At 40.1% G+C, this 24849-nt stretch overlaps 1 protein-coding gene across 1 annotated transcript in view; it reads left to right on the top strand.

Moving 5' to 3' along the window:
- Nucleotides 1-24849, top strand: part of thsd7ba (thrombospondin, type I, domain containing 7Ba) — a 484701-nt gene that overhangs the window by 453446 nt on the left and 6406 nt on the right. Inside the window, exons 24-27 of the mRNA XM_088352325.1 lie at nt 9984-10157; nt 20250-20345; nt 22265-22347; nt 23647-23836. Coding sequence (XP_088208451.1) covers nt 9984-10157; nt 20250-20345; nt 22265-22347; nt 23647-23836 — 543 coding nt within the window. The remainder of the gene's footprint in view (nt 1-9983; nt 10158-20249; nt 20346-22264; nt 22348-23646; nt 23837-24849) is intronic.

Below are 24849 nucleotides of genomic sequence, written 5' to 3'. Positions count from 1 at the left end.
GCAACCCTACTGTGCATATGACAATAAACACTTGGAATTGAGTTTAATTTCAAAATACACACTCCATTCCATCCATTATCTGCACCGCTTATCACAGAAACATCGAGTTCAGTCTGAAACAAGATACAGGGAAAATATATAGCCGGAGTAGCTCACCGAAGTCGTTGTGTTCAATAATAATGTGCAACCATGGTCCTCTTATATCCGTGAGTGTAGTAAATCCAGGAGGGTAAAATATTTACAAATACAGTACAGAATAGTAAAATACTGTTTTCTCTATGCCGTCAACCCAACTTGCTATTCACATTCATCTTTTTCGGCCAATTGCAGGCTTTGTTTGGCCGCTTTAGCCTATGCGAGCCTGTAAATGATAAAAAGGATCCGCCCCCTTTACCTCCAAATAACTTTAGCCAATAGTGATCGATTCAAATGATGATTGACACATTGGTTAGCCAATGAAAGGCCGGTAAATAAATCCCAGCATACACCGCGGACTACTTGGCTGAAAATCTAGTCGGCGGCTGCTGCATTAGTTGCAAGACTTTGCGATTTAATATTGATCCATATATAAGGCGCACTGTATTATAAGGCGCATGGTCAGCTTTTGAAAAAAATTAAGGCTTTTATGCGCCTTATAGTGCGGAAATTACGGTAATTCATTTTTTCAGGTACGAATAATTATTGCACGTTGATTATTGCGCCTATATCACCGATAATTATTCTCCTGCTTTACATGCCACATCGTCAATACTTTGTGCATTCATTGAGGCGAATCCATCACCTCCCCCAACTGGCTTGACATTTCAGTGGCTGCTATTACCAAGCCAATAAACTACTACAATAACTAATTAGCTATCTATAAAGGGCCATGTGCACATGCTTGCTATTGTATTATTTACTGATGCAGTCACATTACATTAAATAATCACTAATATGAATATTTTTATTTGGAGTTCAAAACATTGGGTTCAAAAATGTGGCCAAGGGGCCAATCCGGAGACCTATCGAATGTTTTCATTTATGAAAAAGTATACAGTACATGCAGACATCTACATGTTATAGTTCTTTGTATTTGATTTGAAATGATTCATTTCATCGAATTGGTTTTGAAACATTAACAAATTAAAGCAAAATGATATATTAAGTCCCGGTTTTAAGCTTAAAGTATGATATTTAGTTTTGTTGTAGTTTTGTAATCGTCACGGTTGCCCATTGCCCTCAATTGGGCCTGCCCGTTTGGCGCCAGCTGCTGCTGGTTGCGTGATTGGCTTCCCTCCTATTTAAACTCAGTGCTCTTATTCACTCCTTGTCAGCCGGTCAACGAACCTCTGCACTTGCAAGACTTGTATTTTGACTCTGTCCGTTATCCTGCTTGTGTATCCAGTATTTGGTATCGATCTCGCTTGTCTAGTCTCGTCCGGTATCTTGTTCCAGTCTCCAGTATCCGGTATCGATCCCACCTGTCTCGTCCTGTCCGGTATCTTGTTCCAGTCTCCAGTATCCGGTTTCGATTCCGTCTGTCTCGTCCTATCCGATTTCTTGCTCCAGTATCCGGTATCGATCTTGCCTGTCTCGTCCTGTTCAGTATCTTGCTGCAGTGTCCAGTTTCAGATATCGATCCCGTCTGTCTCGTCCTGTCCAGTATCTTGCTCCAGTATCCAGTATCCGGTATCGATCCCGTATGTCCCGTCCTGTCCGGTATCTTGCTCCAGTATCCAGTACCCAGTATCGATTCTCTCTGTCCTGCCCTGTCCGGTATCTTGCTCGTGTATCGATCCCGTCTGTCTCGTCCTGTCCGGTATCTTTCTCTAGTATCCAATATCGATTCCGTATGGCCCTTCCTGTCCAGTATCTTTCTCCAGTATCCAGTAACCGGTATCAAGTCTGTCTGTCCTGCCCTGTACGGTATCGTGATCGGGTATCGATCCCGTCTGTACTGTCCAGTCTGGTATCTTACTCCAGTATCCGGTAATGATCCCGTCTTTCCTGTCCTGCCCTGTCCGGTATCTTGCTCCAGTATCCGGTATCGATCCCGTCCGTCCCGCCCTGCCTGGTACCTGCACGTGTATCCTGAATCTGGTATCAATACCGTCTGCCCTTTCTGGTTTTGATCTCTTCTGCCCCGCGATCTACATGGAACGGCAAAAATAATGTTGACAAGCTGTTTGGATTTATTTTCATTTTGTTTCTGTCGCATTTTATGTTAGTTTTGCCGGAGATCAAAGAGATCAAAAAGATCAAAGCCAGGAGAGAAAGCTTACCACGTGTTGTGAGTCATCATTTTATTCATATTTAGTTTCTTTGGTCTTTTATTAGCATATTTGGTATTGGAGTCATCCAAATGTAATTGAAAGTAATCAAGTTGAAGTAACCCCACCCAACCCTGGTCAATCGTATAAAATCCTTTATAGTCAAATGTATAAAATCATTTATAGTTAAATGTATAAAATCCTTCAGCATCTTGCGCCGTTTTTCAGATGTTTGCCTTCGTTCGTCACTCAGAGCCGCCAGCTCGGGTTCAGGATTAGGAGCTTTTGATGTGTTTGGTTGGTGAAAACGGCTGCAACCCGGGGGGAGGGGGGGTGTAAATATATGCAAGACGCAGTAAGTGTGTCACCGCTGCAAACTGCGGCTACTCCCATGGCGTTTTTACACAACCCCAATCCCGATAAGTGAACTCCGGATACAGCAAATATGTACAGTACGCTATAAATAAGATGAAAGCCGATTCTCTAAGTCAGGCTGAATCGAGTGTGGGAATCGAACCGGTGCACTGTTTTCCCGACCCGGCAGCCTACTTGCGCGGGATGACAAATAGCATGCGTTCTTTCTTGCTTATTGGGTATGCCGAGTGACAGGAACGCTGCGGTACTAAGTGCAAGATTGATGCGTTGTTGACTGCGGGATGACAACATGAACGATGACGGAAAAATCGGACAACGGTATGAAGTCGGAACTTAAACTGCGGTAAAAGAATCTAAAATCGACTTTACTGTTTAAAATACTTGCAATGTAATTTTCGTGAAAGGGATGGAAATGATGGTAAACATAGCTTTTGAGGCGAAGACAAAGACCCCGTTACTTTGTTTAGTAGACACTCAAAATAAGGAGAGGAGACATCAATGGATTCTGAATGTCCAAAGAGGATAGGCTGCTATCTATCTATCTATCTATCTATCTATCTATCTATCTATCTATCTATCTATCTATCTATCTATCTATCTATCTATCTATCTATCTATCTATCTATCTATCTATCTAGCCGTCTGACTGTCTATCTATCTATCTATCTATCTATCTATCTATCTATCTATCTATCTATCTATCTATCTATCTATCTAGACATCTATCTATCTATCTATCTAGACATCTATCTATCTATCTATCTAGACATCTATCTAGACATCTATCTATCTATCTATCTATCTATCTAGACATCTATCTATCTATCTATCTAGACATCTATCTATCTATCTATCTAGACATCTATCTATCTATCTATCTATCTATCTATCTATCTATCTATCTATCTATCTAGACATCTATCTATCTATCTAGACATCTATCTATCTATCTATCTATCTATCTATCTATCTATCTATCTATCTATCTATCTATCTATCTATCTATCTAGACATCTATCTATCTAGACATCTATCTATCTATCTATCTATCTATCTATCTATCTATCTATCTATCTATCTATCTATCTATCTATCTAGACATCTATCTAGACATCTATCTATCTATCTATCTAGACATCTATCTATCTATCTATCTAGACATCTATCTATCTATCTATCTAGACATCTATCTATCTATCTATCTATCTAGACATCTATCTAGACATCTATCAATCTATCTATCTATCTATCTATCTATCTATCTATCTATCTATCTATCTATCTATCTATCTATCTATCTATCTATCTATCTATCTATCTATCTATCTATCTATCTATCTATCTATCTATCTATCTATCTATCTATCTATCTATCTATCTATCTAGACATCTATCTATCTAGACATCTATCTATCTATCTATCTATCTATCTATCTATCTATCTAGACATCTATCTAGACATCTATCTAGACATCTATCAATCTATCTATCTATCTATCTATCTATCTATCTATCTATCTATCTATCTATCTATCTATCTATCTATCTATCTATCTATCTATCTATCTAGACATCTTACTATCTATCTATCTATCTATCTAGACATCTATCTATCTAGACATCTATCTAGACATCTATCTATCTATCTAGACATCTATCTAGACATCTATCTATCTAAAAAAATGGTTTATCCTATTCAAATAGGATTACAGTGTTGACGTGCTAACATGTATTGGGAAAAACATGGTTTAGATCAAACAGAAAAACAATTAGAACTAAAAAAAAAAAAAATTAAAAATGAGAAAAATTATACAGACGCTGCCCTACTTACAAACAAGATAGGAGCCGGACAATTGTTTGTAAGTTGAATTTGTTTGTATGTTGCTTCAGTGCTATATTTTGTATGTTTAAGGTTTGTATAAATATGTTTCAGGCTTGTATAAGTAACCTGTATTGTTTTGTACTAAAAAAATAGACATTTTATATAATAATATTCTCCTTAAGGATGAATGAAGTTAAGTTTAACTTACTTTTGGAAGATGAGCTTCAAGAGTTAGGCGACTTCCTCCTCTGTTGTAAAAAGTGTTCCGACCATTTTCTCAACCGCATCAAGCTTTCTTATTCCAATTTCATTACACTTTACACCAATCGTACTGAATGGATGCACGAGATATTAAACAATAAAAATGTCGGAGTTGTCGCGCTGGAGATACAGTATTGTATGTTTACACACGAACTAGGAAAGAGAACCTGGATTTTTTCTTCGGGGTGCATGCTGGGTGACCTATCACAGCGCCACACGCCGGTAGTGGCGGAAAGAAGAACTACAGTAATGTCCTCTACTTGGAAAAAGGTGCGCGCAATACAAAATCTAACTAACAGCAATGTCAGGATATTTTTCGACATCTACCGTTTTTTGTAAGTTGTTTGTATTCCAACAGAATGAGACAATTTTACATTGAAGATGTCACTTTTTTTCTTTTTTTTTTTTTCCTAATTTCTTCTTATTTTTTTCAGTCTGTGGTAAAGCAGTGCTTCTCAGTTTTCGTTGACAATATCTCTGTATTATTTGTGATTGCAACATCCTTTGCTGTCTGGTAATCCAGAAAGGGGGATGCCACATGTGCGGTCCCTTCTCAAGGTTTCTTCATTTTCTTCATGTTGAGGTTTTTGAGTTTTTCCTTGCCCTCATGTTGGTTCCAGATCAGGGGATGGTGTAATAATACCGTATTTTCCGCACTATAAGGCGCACCGGGTTATAAGGCGCACCTTCAATGAATGATATATTTTAAAACTGTTTTCCATACATAAGGCGCACCGGATTATAAGGCGCATAGTCAGCTTTAAAAAAAAAATAAAAAAAAATTGTATGTGTGCTTTATAGTGCGGAAAATACGGTACTCTGAAAAATAGTCTGTGTAATAACCTGTGAAGCCCTTTGAGACTCTTTGTGATTAAGGGCATGACTTGACTTGACATTTGTTCTGAAAACCCTACTCCCGGCTTGTTTAAACAATTTGAAATCATTGTTCTGCTTGATATATTTGTTTTACCCCCTACTTTTGGGATCAGTGTTTTATATAAAACCAACCATTTTTCACTTGTAGTTCCTGTAGACTGCTTTAACCCCAACCAGCAAAATGTCTTCTCTTGAAAACCTCAGTAAATGACTAAGGGTGGTCCATACCGTATAAACGGCGTCATTAGAGGGCAAACTTTTGCCCTGCTTTGATAAATTTTTATATAAATGGAGTATCATTCAAACACTAGAAGCCTCGGCCAGTCGCAAATTACTGCAGTTTAACCTCTTGTGATAGCTACTTCGAGGAAGATGACACTTCATGTCACAAGGGTCACATGAGCTTAAATATGGTATTACCCTTCACCGTGCCATCGAAAACCGTTAAATGGCCCCTTCTCTGATAAGAAAGCATCACAACGGAGCTCTGGGTTGACATTAGCTGTGAAATAAAGAGCCGGGGCAGCTTTTTGAATGCCCCATATGATAGATAGATAGATAGATAGATAGATAGATAGATAGATAGATAGATAGATAGATAGATAGATAGATAGATAGATAGATAGATAGATAGATAGATAGATAGATAGATAGATAGATAGATAGATAGATGTCTGGATAGATAGATGTCTGGATAGATAGATGTCTGGATAGATAGATGTCTGGATAGATGGATGGATAGATGGATGGATAGATGTCTAGATAGATGTCTAGATAGATGTCTAGATAGATAGATGTCTAGATTGATGGATAGATAGATTGATGGATAGATAGATAGATGTCTAGATAGATAGATGTCTAGATTGATGGATAGATAGATTGATGGATAGATAGATAGATAGATGGATAGATGTCTAGATAGATGGATGGATGGATAGATGTCTAGATAGATAGATGGATGGATGGATAGATGTCTAGATAGATAGATGGATGGATGGATGGATAGATGTCTAGATAGATAGATAGATGGATGGATAGATGTCTAGATAGATAGATGGATGGATGGATAGATGTCTAGATAGATAGATGGATGGATAGATGTCTAGATAGATAGATGGATTGATAGATGTCTAGATAGATAGATATATAGATAGATAGATGTCTAAATGTCTAGATAGATAGATAGATAGATAGATAGATAGATAGATAGATAGATAGATAGATGTCTAAATGTCTAGATAGATAGATAGATGTCTAGATAGATAGATAGATAGATGTCTAGATAGATAGATAGATGTCTATATGTCTAGATAGGTAGGTGGGTAGGTAGGTAGGTGGGTAGGTTTGGTTTGGTGGGTGGGGGCTGGGTCGGTCGGTGGGTCGGTAGGTGGGTCGGTGGGTCGGTAGGTAGGTAGGTTGGTCGGTCGGTCGGTCGTTCGGTGGGTCGGTCGGTCGGTCGGTCCCGGGGACTCGCATGCTCAAAAATCTATGGGTCCCAACAGGGATCTATGGGTCCCCAAAATTTAGTGTTATCACAGTTGAAATTGTAAATCGGCGACAAATATGTAATATAAATCTATATATTCATTCCGTTTTAATCATCACTGTTTATTGGTAATAAAAATCAATTATCTCTTCAAGATTTTTCAGTTCACAACAATATTGTAAATTGTACAAAATAATATTGCTGAAATAATTATATAAATCCATATTTTCATTCAGTTTTAATCTCATCTCATCTCTCATTAGCCGTACCGCTTATCCTCGTTAGGGTCGCGGGGGGGCTGGAGCCCATCCCAGCCATCTCCGGGCAGTGGGCAGGGGACACCCTGAACTGGTTGCCAGCCAATCGCAGGGCACACAGGGACAAACAACTCATTCGCCCATTCACACCTAGGGACAATTTGGACCGGTCAATTCACCTGAGATGCATGTTTTTGGAACGTGGGAGGAAACCGGAGTGCCCGGAGGAAACCCACGCAAGCACGGGGAGAACTTACAAACTCCGCACAGGAAGTCTGGAGCTGGATTTGAACCCACGACAGGTTCCCATGACATGAACTGTGCCGCACAAGCGCTAACCACTGCGCTGCTAGGAGTATTCTTTTATTTTCTTTCGTCGAATCGTTCGCTTCAACGCACGTGTTTTCCTTGCCTTCGCGATCTTCTGAAGAATTTCTCCACCGTTTTTTCGTGCCGGAATGATTGCCGTTGTCATCACTTTCTGCGTTATGTTTCGACTTATTACCGACACTGAAGAAATGACCAATTTTATGTTGATTTGCACCTAATACCAACTGTTTTTACGGAGGCATACTACTCTTTCACTCGACAACCGCCAAAACAATGACGTCATCTCGAAACGACGAGATCTCGTTTGCCGAGATCGGCGCGAGACCAAAACAACAATGTTTGGAGTGCGGTAAATCTTTATTAAAAAAAAAGAAAAAGTAATCAGGGTAATAATGACAATTTTGTGTCAAAAAAGTTGCGTCCCCAGCAAAAATGATGCGTCTAGGACGCAGGGACGAGAACACCGCTTTTTATATTCTGACCTTCAAAAACTAAAAGCGCCAATACGCTATTTAGAGCAACTGGGGGGGAGAACAGCGACTTTTACACACCTAAAATCTCTCTGCGATTCTAATTAATTTCGGTCTCCCTCGCGAGACACATTTTACTACTGGCTATCGAGTTATAAGAATATAATGTAATATATGACAGCGGTTGGTCTATTATCTCCAAATACCCACTGGGCGCTGTGTAATTTGTTGACGCTTTTGGTATCAGTCACAGATGCGTTGAAGTAGTTTTCTGCCCGAAATTTCAAGGGAAAGCAAATAAAATGATCTGTGAGATCATTACTTTGATTGTGGCAAATAATAATATTGCAGAATTCATATGCTCGCCAGAATTGGGTGCATTACAGACGCTGCCCTACTCGAGATCGTTCATAAGTTGAAATTGTTCATAAGTTGCTTCAGTGCTATATTTTGTATGGAATGCATGTTTAAGGTTTATATAAGCATGTTTAAGGCTTGCATAAGTAACCTAGATTATTTTGTACGAAAAAATAAACATTTAATTAAATAATATGCTCTATAAAGATAAATAAAGTGAAGTTTAACCTACTTTTGGAAGATGAGCTTCAAGAGTTAGGCAACTTCCTCCTGCGTGGTAAAAAGTGGCAGAGAAAAAGCAATCCAACCATTTTCTCAACCGCATCAAGCTTTCTTATTCCACTTTCGTTTATAAAGAAACGGCTCGCCTCTTCTTTACACTTAACACCAACCATATTTAAATGATGCACGAGATATAGATAGATAGATAGATAGATAGATAGATAGATAGATAGATAGATAGATAGATAGATAGATAGATAGATAGATAGATAGATAGATAGATAGATAGATAGATAGATAGATAGATAGATAGATAGATAGATAGATAGATAGATAGATAGATAGATAGATAGATAGATAGATAGATAGATAGATAGATAGATAGATAGATAGATAGATAGATAGATAGATAGATAGATAGATAGATAGATAGATAGATAGATAGATAGATAGATAGATAGATAGATAGATAGATAGATTGATTGATTGATTGATACTTTATTCATGCCCGAAGGGAAATTCACATTAATATTAAATATTAAACAATACAAACTTTAAAGTTCTTAGCGCGCTAGAGATACAGTACACGTAGTTGTGTATAGGAAGTAGAATCCGGTTTTTTTTTCCGGGTGGATGCTGGGTGACCTCTCACATGGCCACGCGGCGGAGAGAAGTACTACAGTACTGTCCTGTACTCGGAAAAAGGTGCACAATACAAAATCTAACTTGCGCTACAATGATAAATAAAGTTTAACTTACCTCTGGAAGATGGGCTTCAAGGGGTCCTCCTTGGGTCTCCCTGACGTTGCGTCCTAAATGCGGTATTTTGAAGTCAATGTCGAACGAAGTTGAAAAGTAAAGTTAGTAGAGTTTGTCGAGAACCGGCTTCTTCGGCTCGGCTCACTAAAAGGAACCGGCTCTTTCGGGTCCTAAACGGTTGTTTTTGCTTCTTTAATCCAACATGACCAAATATTATGTAGAACTATGCACGAAATGACTTAAAGGAAGGGGGGAATAGAACAAAAAGAAAAAAATACCAAAATGAAAAAGTAGTGAAAAGCTGAGAAAAAAAGAAACAAAAGGAAGAGAAAAAAAGAAGGAAAAATAATAAATTATCTTGCCACACTTGGGATTATGGTTGCTCACTGTTGTTTCAAGCGTTGCTCACCGACTTTGTGTGAACGCTCAGACCCGTAAGGAAAATTGCAGGGAACATTGCTCCCGACGCTGCTCGCCATTGACTTTTTTTTTTTTTTTTATGTCCCGTCGTAATCTCAGGAGACTGCCATTTGGCCGAGTGGTCGTCTTGGAGCTCCTGCCAGTTGACTTGTGTGGAGGGACGGAGCTTCGAAAGCACAGGACGTCGATCCCGATCCAGAGCGGTGATCGTTCAAGTGCCGGAAAACCAGGAAACCTGCCCTCAGCAAGTCTTTGAAACGCAGCCTTGTCACGGTACGGAGCAAAATCAGGTTTTTATTCTTAAATGCTTAAAACCAGAAAATGTCCTTTAGTTTGGTCTAATTGTTTCATTCTCTTTTATTTGTTTTCTTCAGTTTTTCCTTTTTATGGCCAGTGTCCTCATCTAACCCATCCATTTATTTTCTGTTGATGTAGAACTGTTTGCCAGGACATGCTCTGATTGTTTTGCACAGACAACCCTGAAATTGGGTTATTTTGTTTTTAATGGGGTATTTTTGTTTTATCTTTGTTTTGTACCACATGGCCCATTTTGGGGATTTGGTTGTTTTGTACGGTACGATTATAGATTAAAATAAATTGTTTCATCGTGGACGTTTTGTTTGGGTTTGAAACAAAATGACTCGGTTAACAGGTCTATTTTTGGGGTTGTTTGAACAAATCTACCGTAAATTCTGGACTATAAGCCGCTACTTTTTTCCCAAACGTTCAACCCTGCGGCTTATTCAGTGATGCGGACAATTTATGTCATTTTTCGAACAGCCGCCAGCGGTGCTCGAGTACAAAAGGTAAGATTTAGACCGGCGGAATATATGCGTCGAGGAAGACTGCAACTTCTTAGCTTGTGCACAAATTAAATTATCGTAGAAATATCCTCACCATTTTTTGACAGAGCCGCTTACTGTGTTGCGAGCGTGTCGCTAGTAGCGTTTTGCTACCCTTCACAGACATGGTTTGGGATGAAAGTTATAATATTATTATTAAAGCTTTGAAAACTCTCTCGGTGTACCGTCTTTCTTTGTAAATATGTGTAACCATGTATAATATGAATGCAACTGTATATTTTTGTAATGTATTTATTTTAGAGACTTATTCTGATATGTTTTGCACGGGCGAATCAAAACGAAGGGGCGAAAACAACGGGGGCTGACCGGAAGTGGAGTAAAGGTGAGACGTGTTTGTGGACGCAGCGGACAATAGTGGATATATATGTTTCCCACCCTTACCTTTGGAGGTATACACTTTTTTTTTCATTGGATTATTTTCAACGGGACCCGGACTCTGCAGGTCTGCATCAAACCTTAAGTACCGGTATCATTTCCCGTTCATTTTGCCGGCTGTGGATTTTGGACTGTGTACTTTATATTCAGTTACAATCGCGGGACTCAAAGTCGGGTTTGGGTTAAATTTGTGATTGTGTTACATGTTTTAATGTGGGCGTATGCGGCTTATATACAGGTGCACCTTGTGTAAGTACAAAAGCGGTTATCCTCTTACAATGTGGTGGGTGCGGCTTATAATCGGGTGCGCTCTATAGTCCGGAATTTACGGTACTTGGGTTTGTTTTGTTTTTGTTTGTTTGTTTGGTTTAGGTTTTGGTATTTGAGTATGGTGTGATGTGTTTTTTTTAGGTAGGGTCGGGCTGGCTTGCGTTTGGGTATGTTCGGTTTCTGTGTTGGTTCAATTTGCTCTGGTTTAGCTTTTGTTTTGGGTTTGTGTCATTTCCTTTCCTTGGGGTTTTGGGTTGTGTTATGTTTTGGTTTGGGGTTTAAGTTTGGTTAGCGATTGTTTTAGTTTTGTTAGGTTTATTTTGGTTTAATTTGTTTTTTTTGGGGTGGGGGTTTGGATTTGTTTGCGTTGGCTGGTTTGGGTTAGGTTGCGTTTGTGCCCATCCATTTTCTGCATCGCTTATCTTCACTAGGGTGGCGGGGGTGCTGGAGCCCATCCAAGCTATCTATGGGCAGTGGGCAGGGGACACCCTGAACTAGTGCCCAGCCAGACGCAGGCCCACACAGAGACAGACAACCATGCATACGCTCAATAATACAATAATAATATAGTTATTTTTGAGTCACCAATCATCCTGCTTGAAGGATACTCCAAGCAGTGAAGATCATGCAAACTCTGCAAAGGGAGGTTACAGGCTGGTACCTGTGTATATATATATATATATATATATATATATATATATATATATATATATATATATATATATATATATATATATCATCTCATCTCATTAGCTGCACCGCTTGTCCTCAGTAGGGTCACGGGGGTGCTGGAGCCCATCCCAGCAATCATCGGGCAGGGGACACCCTGAACTGGTTGCCAGCCAATATATATATATATATATATATATGTATATGGGTTGTTTTTCTTTCGACCTCCAAAATAGGCTTGTATTATACTAAACTACTATACTACACTAAACTACACTATACTATACTACGCTATACTATACTATACTATGCTATGCCATACTATGCTACGCGACACTATGCTACACTATACTAAACTATGCTGTACTATACTATGCTATACTTTGCTTTAATATACTATACTATGCTATACTATACTATGCTACACTATACTATGCTATGTTATACTATACTACGCTATACTATACTATGCTATACTACAATGCGCTATACTACGCTATACTATGCCATACTATACTATACTATACTATGCTACACTATACTATACTATACTATACTATACTATACTATACTATACTATGCTACACTATACTATACTATACTATACTATACTATACTAGACTACGCTATACCATACTATGCTATACTATACTATACTATACTATGCTATGCCATACTATGCTACGCTACACTATGCTACGCTATACTATACTATGCTATACTATACTATGCTATACTCTACTACGCTATACTATACTATGCTATACTACAATGCGCTATACTACGCTATACTATGCCATACTATACTATACTATGCTACACTATACTATACTATACTATACTATACTATACTATGCTACACTATACTAGACTACGCTATACTATACTACGCTATACCATACTATGCTATACTATACTATACTATGCTATGCCATACTATGCTACGCTACACTATGCTACGCTATACTATACTATGCTATACTATACTATGCTATACTCTACTTTGCTTTAATATACTATAGTATGCTATATTATACTATGCTACACTATACTATGCTATGTTATACTATACTACGCAATACTATACTATGCTATACTACAATACGCTACACTACGCTATACTACGCCATACTATACTAAGCTATACTATACTATGCTATACTATACTATACTAAACACAACTCGGAAAAAATATTTTCTCTTAATTTTGCACATAAGCTCACGACCAATATGGGCACGCAAGCCAAGCAAATAAAGGACCACAGCGCCAGCCTTTGTGCATGATCTCCTTTTTTATATTCACGCTGAGAAATAGAAAGTTTTCAACCCACTGAGTGAAGACAAAGCTGCAGCGCACTGTTCAAAGAAGCCACGGAATAACAGAAAATACTTTCTTTGACATGAAAATGAAATGGGTGCACGCCTGAATCGCAGAGCAGGAGTCATTCAACCACAAGTCAATAAATTTGACCGCCTGCTGCTTCGGACAAAGCTGCACGGATTACCGAACGGGGGTTGCGTCATGTTTCTTTTTTTTTAACCTGTAAAGAAGAGAATAGCAATAAAATAGTGCCAAAACCTTAAGATAGCTGAAGCAAACATGAGGATTTTACATGCAGCAAGACAGAACTCAAATATATAGGACATGCAATTTATTCCTTGGCAAGGATTTAGGGAAAATGCTGAAATTGAGGGAAAACTCCTTGAAAAACTACAGAACAAACAAAAGACTACAGTTATGGTTTATAGTAATAATAATAATAATTTCCTTTGTATTGTCATTCTTTGTAACAATGTACACAGAACGAAATGTCGATACACCTGACCCGTTGTAGCGAGCCGATGCAGCCGCAGCCAACAGAGGGCGCCGCCATTTTTACCAACGTTATAAGTCTTAGGTATGACTCGGCCGAGGCGCGAACCAGCGACCTCCCAGTCTCAGAGCGGGCACCTTACCATCTAGGCTAGTCAAGGTTGGGTAGGGTTACTTTAACTGGATTACTTTCAATGACTTTTGGATGACTCCAATACCAAATATGCTGATAAAACACAAAAGAAACTAAACATGAATAAAATTCTGACTCACAACACGTGGTAAGCTTTCTCTCCTGGCTTTGATCTCCGGCAAAACGAACATAAAATGCGACAGAAACAAAATGAAAATAAATCCAAACAGCTTGCCAACATCATTTTTGCCGTTCCATGTATTCCGTTACGCCCCAAGCCTGCACAAAATGGAGTCATTTTATTAACATATTTGGTATTGGAGTAATCCAAAAGTCATTGAAAGTAATCCAGTTAAAGTAACCCTACCCAACCCTGAGTGTAGTATACATTTGAAAAGAGGATGGAATACATACTTCAGATAAGAAATTCCAACTTGTTCTGAAAACTCTCTCAGGACCCCTTTTCTTTTTATCAAATATCCTCACAAAAGCAGGTTCCCCCTAAAATTTGTGAAAATTAAGGATAGAGACCTGATTGGCCGATAGTGGCGATGATGTAAATAATAGTTAAATCGTTGATGGACAGTGAGGTATAATAGTCAAAAGAACAAATCGGGATCCAATTTGATCTCTTTTGCTTGGTTCAATGGATTAAAAAAAGAAAAGGAAAAAACGTATCGGTTCACAGAGAGAAGAATATAAGAGGGGTGTAGGAATTTTTCTAGCTATAATGTTGAAAATATTTAGGATTAAAACGAATTATTCTTTACTGCAGTCAGTAAACGAATTTGCCTCTAGGTGTTGCTTGTGCTCCACCATAAATGTCTTTTTATGAAGGATTTTAGAATTTCCTACACTATTAAAAAAAATTGAATCACTTTAAGTTCTTTTGAGTTCTGATATGAATTACTGATCCCAGGCCAATTAAAATAGCACACATATAGTCATTTATTAACACAGAGAATTTATGATAAAAAACAAAAAGGGATCGTAAGACGCCGGAGATAATGGGAGTTTTCGACCGCTGAAAGTTACTAGCACAAAAACAAAGTTTCCCGCTATAATGCTAGTCGATTTGGGGAAATTCCCTTGTACAGAAAAAATTGTTCATACGCAAGAACCAGCAAACATGGTGTTACATTTGAAACCGTCCTCTTAATTGTTGTTGCAGAGAGATCTGGTCTCAGGCTCTACGGTCACAAGGTATGGCACACTTGCATTTCGGCTGTCATGCGAGGCAATAGAAAAGAGAACGATAGATAGATAGATGGATGGACGGAGCAAGAATTTCTCGAAATCTTTGGTCGAACTCCGATTCGTTCGAACTGAGAGGCGTTTGAAAACCGAGGCTCCACTGTAGAATAGAATAGAATAGAATATACCCTGGGCAGCACGGCGGCGCAGTGGTTAGCGCGTGTGCGGCACAGTTCATGTGATGGGAACCTGTCGTGGGTTTAAATCCAGCTCCAGACTTCCTGTGCGGAGTTTGTATGTTCTCCCCGTGCTTGCGTGGGTTTCCTCCGGGCTCTCCGGTTTCCTCCCACGTTCCAAAAACATGCATTTCAGGTGAATTGGCCGGTCCAAATTGTCCCTAGGTGTGAATGAGCGAATGAGTTGTCTGTACCTGTGTGCCCTCCGATTGGCTGGCAACCGGTTCAGGGTGTCCCCTGCCCACTGCCCGGAGATGGCTGGGATGGGCTCCAGCCCCCCTGCGACCCTATCGAGGATAAGCGGTGTAGCTAATGAGATGAGATGAGATGAGAATATACCCTTATTGTCATTGTTACAAATGGGTTGAACATATTGCGACAACGAAATGGGACGTGGCACTCCAGTTTCACATTTAAGAAGAGGATAAAAGAAAACCAAAAAGAGAGAAAAGGAAAAAAGGAAGAGAGAGCAAAATCGTGACTTCTATAGCAAGAGACTGAGAAGGAAAGAGTGAGATAGCGAAGGACAGAGAGAAAGAATGAGAAAAAGTAACAAAAAAGGAAAACTTTAAGTAGTTATGCAGTCAATGTATTAATGACGTTTTTTTTTTCCTCGAATATATTATGTCAAATTGAAGGAGCGTTACTGGCTATTATTAAAAGGTCAGTATTCTAAGTGTGGAAAGGGCATCGCTGTTCCACCACGTATCCAATTTTCACGAAATATTTGAGGTTGACGAATCAAATTACGGCTCGGCACAGCCCAGTAAAAGACGAAGATAAATTGTACGCGCTTGTATTTTATTTCGACAAATCGACTCGAGTTGCCTCGTTTAACCACGCTTCCTCCGAGTGTTTTTTGGTGTTTCATTAAATAGACTTGCCCTTTCCTCCCTTCGCACCTTGGTATTCAGAATAAAGCACAAGTATCTCATTTCCTCATTAATTAGCCACTTTTAAAAGCATTTGTCCAAGTACTTGGCATTTTCATTGAATGCCACATTCTCGTCTTGTCAAATGTGTCTTAGCTAAATAGTCTGATCTTTAATTCTGTCTGTTATTGATGAAAAAGTCCCTCTCTCGTGCCACTCGATTGATTTTAAGTTTTGTTCGGCGGAAGTTTATGTTAAAAAAATGTCTGGACCGTAAGACGCACCTAAAATAACCCAATTTACCTGAAATTGGAAAGTGTGTAATCCGGTGCACCTTATAAACTGGAAATAGAGTAAATCATTCAGATCCTACCTTTCAGAATTGTGTTAAATGTGGTGAAATGATATCTGAGCCCTTCAATGTTACCTGTGGTGTTCCGCAGGGTTCAGTACCTGGCCCCCTTCTTTTCAGCATTTATTTATATTATTCCCAAGTATAATATCAGTTTCTTTGCCTTGCTGTCTTTTAGGGAGTCTCTTGTTGGTGATCGGAATGAGTGGAAAGGTGTTGTAAAAGGATAGTGGGATATTTGGATGTGTTCTAAGGGATGGTCAGGGCACCTGTATGATGCAGTAGGGGTAAACCAGTGAAAGCTGTCGGGCCCGACCGACATGGCCGATTTCTTGTGTCCCGTTTCATCTGGAGGGACGAAAGTATGACCGACTTAGGTACCGAGGTGCCTAAATTTTTGGGGTGTTTGGGCATTTGGGTTGGCCGTGGTGCAAAAAACTTTGTGTGTGTTTTTGTGCTCATTATTTTCCCTTTTTTTCTTTTCTTTGTTATTGTATGTGTTTGTCTTGCTTTAAGGGATATGACCAAGATAGATAGATAGATAGAGAGATAGATCAGTTTCCATTGCTACGCAGATGACACTCAACTACTGCGCATTCCGGACTATAGAGCGCACCTGATTATAAGCCGCACCCACCACATTTTAAGAGGAAAAGCGATTTTGTACATACACAAGCCGCACCTGTATATAAGCCGCATGCGCCCACATTTAAACATGTAACACAAACACAAAATTAGCCCAAACCCGACTTGAAGTCCCGCGATTGAAACTAAATGTCCTTCATTAAAGTCCACAGTCCAAAAATCACAGCCGGCAAAATGAACGGAAAATGAAACCGGTACTTAAGGTTTGTTGCAGACCTGCAGAGTCCGGGTCCCGATCAAAGTAATCCAAGGAAAAAAAGTGTATATTTCCAAAGGGTAAGGGTGGGAAAAATATATCAGATGAACACATTTACTCACGCACCCCCTCTTCTTTCCTTGTCTGTCCCTCACCTTTAGCAGTCCCCACTTAAACTCGGCACCCCGCGTTTGTTCCGCCCCTCATTTTTCGTTTACCGGTGCAAAACATATCAGAATAAGTGTCTAAAATAAATACAAATAAATACATTACAAAAATATACGGTTGCAAATACATATTGTACATGGGTTACACATATTTACAAAGAAAGACGGTACACCGAGAGAGTTTTCAAAGCTTTAAAAACAATAATATAGCTTTGACAGGGCAGTTAATGGTAGCAACACTCGAGCGCGGCTATCGCCCGTAAGAAAAATTACATAAATTGGCCCCATCACTGAATAAGCCACAGGGTTGAAAGTTAGGGAAAAAAGTAGCGGTTTATAGTCCGAAATTTACGGTATCTATCAATCTACCTTGGTCAGATTCCTCAAGAGAGGGGTGACCGACAGCAAGACAAACACATGCAATTGATTGATTTGATTATTGCTCCAGCGAAGGTCGGGGGGTCCAGTCCCTGTGCGTTGAGCCGACCAGATCAACCAGGTTTTTCCAATGCTGGCGGTCTTGTGCCAGCTGTTCTGCATCCTCTACAGCAACTCCGTGTTGTTGGAGGTCGCCCGCAACGACGTAACATCACACATGCAATAATAAAGAAAATTTTAAAAAATTAGATAAAATTTTTAAAAAATAGCAAAAAACACACACAAAAATCTTGGCACCATGGCCAACCCAATTGCCCAAACACCCAAACAAGTTAAGCACCTCGGCACCTAAGTTGGTCATGCTATCGTCCCTCCAGATGAAATGGGACACCAGAAAGCGGCCATGTCACAACACACTCTTCTGTTCAACAGCAGGGCCCGACAGCTTTCTCTGGTTTACCCCTGCCGCATCATACAGGTGCCCTGCCCATCCCTTAGAACGCGTCTAAACACCCCACTATCCTTTTACAACACCTCTCCACTCATTCCTGTCACCAACAAGAGCTCTAGCGTCCACTATAGTTAGACTTCTATCCTGCAGTGCACTCATAACACCATCCATCCACGTCAATCGCGGCCCTCCTCTTGGTCGCCTTCCATTGACTTCTGCTCTGTAGATCCTCTTCAACATTCGCTCCTCATCCATCCTCTCCATGTGTCCAAACCAACCGAGTACTCTCTTATCAACACGCTTGCTCAGTTCCATGACTACTCCAGTTCTGTCTCTCACAATTTCATTTCTCAATCTATCCAATCTTTTCACTCCTAACATACACCTCATACACGTCATCTCAAAAACATTTAATTTCCTTCTCAAATCTGCGTTCAGGCTCCAAGTCTCTGCACCATACAACACAGTCGGCACAATCACACTCTCATACAGTCTTTTCTTTACATCCATACTCATATTCTTGTTACTCATCACTTTCCTCAGAGCACCCAAAACCTTGCTTCCTTGATTTACTCTAAGCCACAGGTGTCAAACAGGCGGCCCGCGGGCCAGATCAGGCCTGCTAAGGGATTGAATCCGGCCCGCGAGAGAGCACTCAGAGAAGCGCAAGAGAAAAACAAGCGGCAGGTTGAAATATGTCCACTTAATGTTGCCAAAGCCAGGTGTCTCAAACTAAGACACTGTACTTGTATTTATTTCTCTTTCTCTCTCTCTCTTTCTTTTTCACCCCTTTTCTCCCACTCTGTCTCTGTCTCTTTCACTCTCTGTGTCTCTCTTTCTCTTTCTTTGTTTCTTTCTCGCTCTGCGTCTTTTAAGTCAAGTCATTTTTATTTTTATAGCCCTTAATCACAAAGAGTCTCAAAGGGCTTCACAGGTTATTACACAGACTATTTTTTCAGACTATTATTACACCATCCCCTGATCTGGAACCAACATGAGGGCAAGGAAAAACTCAAAAAAAAACCTCAACATGGGGAAAATGAAGAAACCTTGAGAAGGGACCGCACATGAGGTATCCCCCTTCCAGGACTTCCATTTTTCCTTTTCTCTCTTTCGTCGTTCTCTCTTCCTACCCTTCGCGTTTTCTTTTCTCTTTTCTCTCCTGTGTTTTTTCTCTTTGGATTTGATTCTTCCTCTCCCTTTCTTTCCCCCCTCTCTCACGACTTTTTATCTTTTGTTTATCACGCTCTCGCCCTCTCTCCTTTTCCCTTCCTCTTTCTCTTATTTCTTTCTCTTTAATCTACTAGCCCGGCCCCCGACAGAATGTTTGTTCTATCGTGTGGCCCCCGAGTTAAAATGACTTAGACACCCCTGCTCTAAGCAATACCTCAGACACCATTCCACCAACTGCAGCCACATCACAACCCAAGTACCTAAAGCTTTCAACTTCGACCAGCACCTGTCCATGCAACCTTATTTCTAAAAGATAAGAAAGATAATTTCCTGTGGCATACTAGACAAAGTCTCATGGAACACTGGTTGAAAAACAATGTTCCAAAATGAGTTTCCGACCCATTCCTACGATCCTATTTCCTGCTATCCTCACAGAGTGGTAAATGATACCTCTTTTTTCCTGCATCCCTATTTTGTCTTACCGCGGTAATGTAGTACATCTCTAGTAAACGTGCACCGTTTTCACTCCGGATGGTCGATACGAGCCGCTAATGAGGATCATCTGCTTTTTTCTACAGGGGGCCAGTGCTACAGTTACCAGTGGAGAACGGGAGGATGGAGCAATAATGAGCGAGCTGTGTGGTGCCAGCGCTCGGACGGCGTCACGGTCACAGGTTTGCACTGTCACATGCCGCAAGAATATTTTATTTCACATCACGCTGTTGATGTGAGTTGCGAGAGCATCACTACGCATGATCGGGCCTTTTATGCAAGAATGTCTGTCGGGGGTAGGGTTGGGTAGGGTTACTTTAACTGGATTACTTTCAATTACTTTTGGATTACTCCAATACCAAATATGCTAATAAAAATGAAATGAAATGATCTGCATTTATATAGCGCTTTTGAAGTCAATGACTTCCTAAAGCGCTTTACAATGTGCTCCACATTTCCCAATAGCGGCCTTGCAGCCATGTAAGGCGCTAACCTGCTTATTGGGGGTATTAGGGATTCAGTGTCTTACCCAAGGACACTTCGACATGTAACACGGACGAGCCGGGATTCGAACTGGGATCCCTTGATCTCAAGACGATTGCTCTACCTCCTGAGCTACTGCCGCCCCATAAAAGACCTAAAAGACAAAAGAAACTAAATTGGAATAAAATGATGACTCACAACACGTGGTAAGCTTTCTCCCCTGGCTTTGATCTCTTTGATCTCCGGCATCACGTTCAATAATGATACGTAACCATGGTCTTCTCACAACCGTGAGTGTAGTAAATCCAGGAGAGTAAAATATTTACAAATACAGAAAAGTAAAAAATGTTTTCTCTATGCCGTAGTGCAACCCAACGTGTGATTCACATTCATCTTTTTCGGCCAATTGCAGGCTTTGTTTCGCCCCTTTAGCCTATGCGAGCCTGTAAATGATAAAAAGGATCCGCCCCCTCTACCTCCAAATAACTTTAGCCTATAGTGACTGATTCAAATGATGATTGACACATTGGTTAGGAAATGAAACGCCGGTATATAAATCCCAGCATACACCGCGGACGACTTCGCCTTCGGGGGAAAATCGAGTCGTCGGCTGCTTGCCTTAGTTGCAAGACTTTGCGACTTAATATTGATCCATATATAAGGCGCACTGTATTATAAGGCGCATGGTCAGCCTTTGAAAAAAATAAAGGCTTTTAGGTGCGCCTTATAGTGCGGAAAATACGGTAATATAATTATTTCAGCTATATTGTATAATGTACAAAATTGTCGTGAACTGAAAAATCTTGAAGTGATAACTGATTTGCATCACCAATAAACGGTGATGATTAAAACTGAATGAATATATAGATTTCTATTATATATTTGTCGCTGATTTACGATGTCAACCTCGATAACACTACATTTTGGGGACCCATAGATCTCTGTTGGGACCCATAGATTTTTGAGCATGCGAGTCATAGGTAAAATGAACACTGCCCCTGTATCGAACAAATAATATTGTGAATTTTAAAGCGCTACCCGACCGCAGCGAAAATAAACCCCGCGGCACATCTCACACAAGAAGGCGAATTTTAGTACGGCGCTCCAGTCGAATTTACCACCTTATCTGATGTGCCCTTTCCCTAGTGCGGCCTTCATTGATTCCCCCCCCCCCCCCCTCACTCTTAGCATAAGTAATCAATAAGCCAGAGGCTGAGCCGGGAGACTTTCAATCCATATAAATATAATCATGCATTTGTATGTGTGGGAAGGAATGCGGGCGTGGAGAAATGGAACAAAGGTAGCGCTGCTGTGGGAACCTAGGCTTAGGGCGAGCGCCGTGCTCCGTAAATAGAAAGCCGAATTTGATCTTATCGCTTTAAAGGAAACGGTCCCGGCAAACCCCGGGAGGAATAACCTGGAGAGGAAAAGCCCGACGCTCTTTGATAATTCTGACATGTAATTTTCCGCGTCGGAATTAAAATGTTCGCGGATTGATCATGGACCCTGATAGGCGACTCGGGCTATTAATCAGTCCTGACGCTGCATTAATTTAGTGATCGATGAGTCCGGCCGGTGAAGTGAAACCTCTTTTTTTTTTTTTTACCCTCCCCTCTAGGAGGGTGTTTCCCGCAGAGGAGGCCGAGCGTGATCCGGCATTGCCATCCTCCGTGCGCCAAGCCCTTCTCACGCTGCACCTCGGTAAGACCTTCATCGATCCTCGTATGAATTGGCCAATGTTCCCTGTAATTTTCCTTACGGGTCTGAGCGTTCACACAAAGTAGGTGAGCAACGCTTGAAACAACAGTGAGCAACAGCAATCCCAAGTGTGGCAACTGAGTCATTATCAAACATGTCCAAAACTTGACATCAAGTTACATTTTGCTGAGTTTGCGGCAATGCAAAATGATTTTTCGCTTTTGAATGAATTGACTCATGCCTACAAATGTCGTTTGTTCTTACAATTCTTTCACAAGATATCCATTTCTTTTTATTTCCTGATATATTTTGTCGCATAATATTAACATTTTGGGGGGTTTATTTAGTCGGTAGCAAGATACAGAACTGTACTTAATCACATTTTTTTGTGTAAGTACAATGTTGGCAACAAGATTCACTTGATATCATTGGAAATTATTTGAATGCAACACAAACTTTTTCTTCTTTTTTCCGTGTTTTTTTTTTCTACTTTTTTTTTAAATTCTTTTAAAAAATTCTCATTGTGTTTGTTTTTTTCTGAGCTTTTTTCTTTTTGTTCTCCATTTACCTTTTTTTACGTTTCTTTCTTTTCGTTTTTTCAAAATGTTTCCTTCTTTTTTTCTCTTCCTTTTGTTTCTTTTTTCCCAGCTTTTCACTACCTTTTCATTTTGGTATTTTTTTTTCTTTTTTTGTTCTGTTCCCCCCTTCTTTTAAGTCATTTTGTGCATAGTTTTACATAATATTTGGTCATGTTGGGATTAAAGAAGCAAAAACAACCCGAAGAGCCGTTTAGGACCCGAAAGAGCCGGTTCCTTTTAGTGAGCCGAGCCAAAGAAGCCGGTTCTCGACAAACTTTACTAACTTTACTCAACTTCGTTCTACTTCGACTCGACTTCCAAATACCGCATTTAGGACACAACGTCAGGGGAAGCCGTGTATTTTTACCTTCATGCACAGTAACTTTGACTTAAGTTGCTTCTTAATTAGTAATTTTGAGCCCTGATTTTTGTGCGTCGGCTAGATTTTCTTGTGCGCTGACAATGTGCAATTGCGCACGTGCGCAGCTTAGAGGGAACACTGCTTAGAATAGCTTTGACTTTACTCAAATGAGAGTAAATAGTTAAGAAAAATGTGTATACTTGCATGTTTGTTTTTGGATATTCTCAGTATTTCCAGTATCTAAGTGAAAACGTACATGTGCCTTAGTTCCCAGTAAATTGTGAAAGAAGGAATAACAACCTACACGATGCCTTGCGCTAGCTAACTAGCGCCTCAGTTGACCGCCTCCTCCTTTTCACCCAGAGCGGCGTATGCGGTTGCGAGAAAGGCTACACCGAAGTGATGACCACGCAGGGCTTCCTGGACTACTGCACCCGGACCCCCGGCGTGGACACCTACAAGAAAGCCGACGTGAAAACCAACTCGGGGAGATCAAAACCGTCACGGGCCCGCGACCGGCTCACGGAATGGACCTTGAGACCCGTCAGCCCCGGTACTGAAATGGAAATCGTCTGTCCCGCTTCCACCCCTTCACCGGTGGCTTTAAAGAGGTTGAATCGCAAATTCGGGGGGTGGAATTCATTGTCGTGGAACGTTTCCACCAAGCTTGTCATCAGGGTTGGGTAGGGTTACTTTAACTGGATTACTTTCAATTACTTTTGGATGACTCCAATAGCAAATATGCTAATAAAAGACAAAAGACACTAAATATGAATCAAATGATGACTCACAACACAAGGTAAGCTTTATCTCCTGGCTTTGATCTCTTTGATCTCCGGCAAAACTAACATCAAATGCGACCAGGGTTGGGTAGGGTTACTTTAACTGGATTACTTTCAATGACTTTTGGATGACTCCAATACCAAATATACTAATAAAAGACAAAAAAAAACTCAATATGAATAAAATGATGACTCACAACACGTGGTAAGCTTTCTCTCCTGGCTTTGATCTCTTTGATCTCCGGCAAAACGAACATAAAATGCGACCAGGGTTGGGTAGGGTTACTTTAACTGGATTACTTTCAATGACTTTTGGATGACTCCAATACCAAATATGCTAATAAAAGACAAAAGAAACTAAATATGAATCAAATGATGACTCACAACACGTGGTAAGCTTTCTCTCCTGGCTTTGATCTCTTTGATCTCCGGCAAAACGAACATAAAATGCGACCAGGGTTGGGTAGGGTTACTTTAACTGGATTACTTTCAATTACATTTGGATGACTCCAATACCAAATATGCTAATAAAAGACGAAAGAAACTAAATATGAATCAAATGATGACTCACAACACGTGGTAAGCTTTCTCTCCTGGCTTTGATCTCTTTGATCTCCGGCAAAACGAACATCAAATGCGACAGAAACAAAATGAAAATAAATCCAAACAGCTTGCCGACATCATTTTTGCCGTTCCATGTGTTCCGTTACTCCCCAAGCCTGCACAAAATGTAGTTATTTTATTCATATTTAGTTTATTTTGTCTTTTATTAGCATAAATGGTA

The sequence above is a fragment of the Urocampus carinirostris genome, chromosome 14 (genome assembly GCF_059441175.1).
Source record: "Urocampus carinirostris isolate Australia breed hairy pipefish chromosome 14, RoL_Ucar_1.0, whole genome shotgun sequence".
Lineage (NCBI taxonomy): Eukaryota > Metazoa > Chordata > Actinopteri > Syngnathiformes > Syngnathidae > Urocampus > Urocampus carinirostris.
The sequence above is the reverse complement of the archived record's forward strand: the minus strand, read 5'-3'. Positions and strand labels throughout refer to the sequence as shown.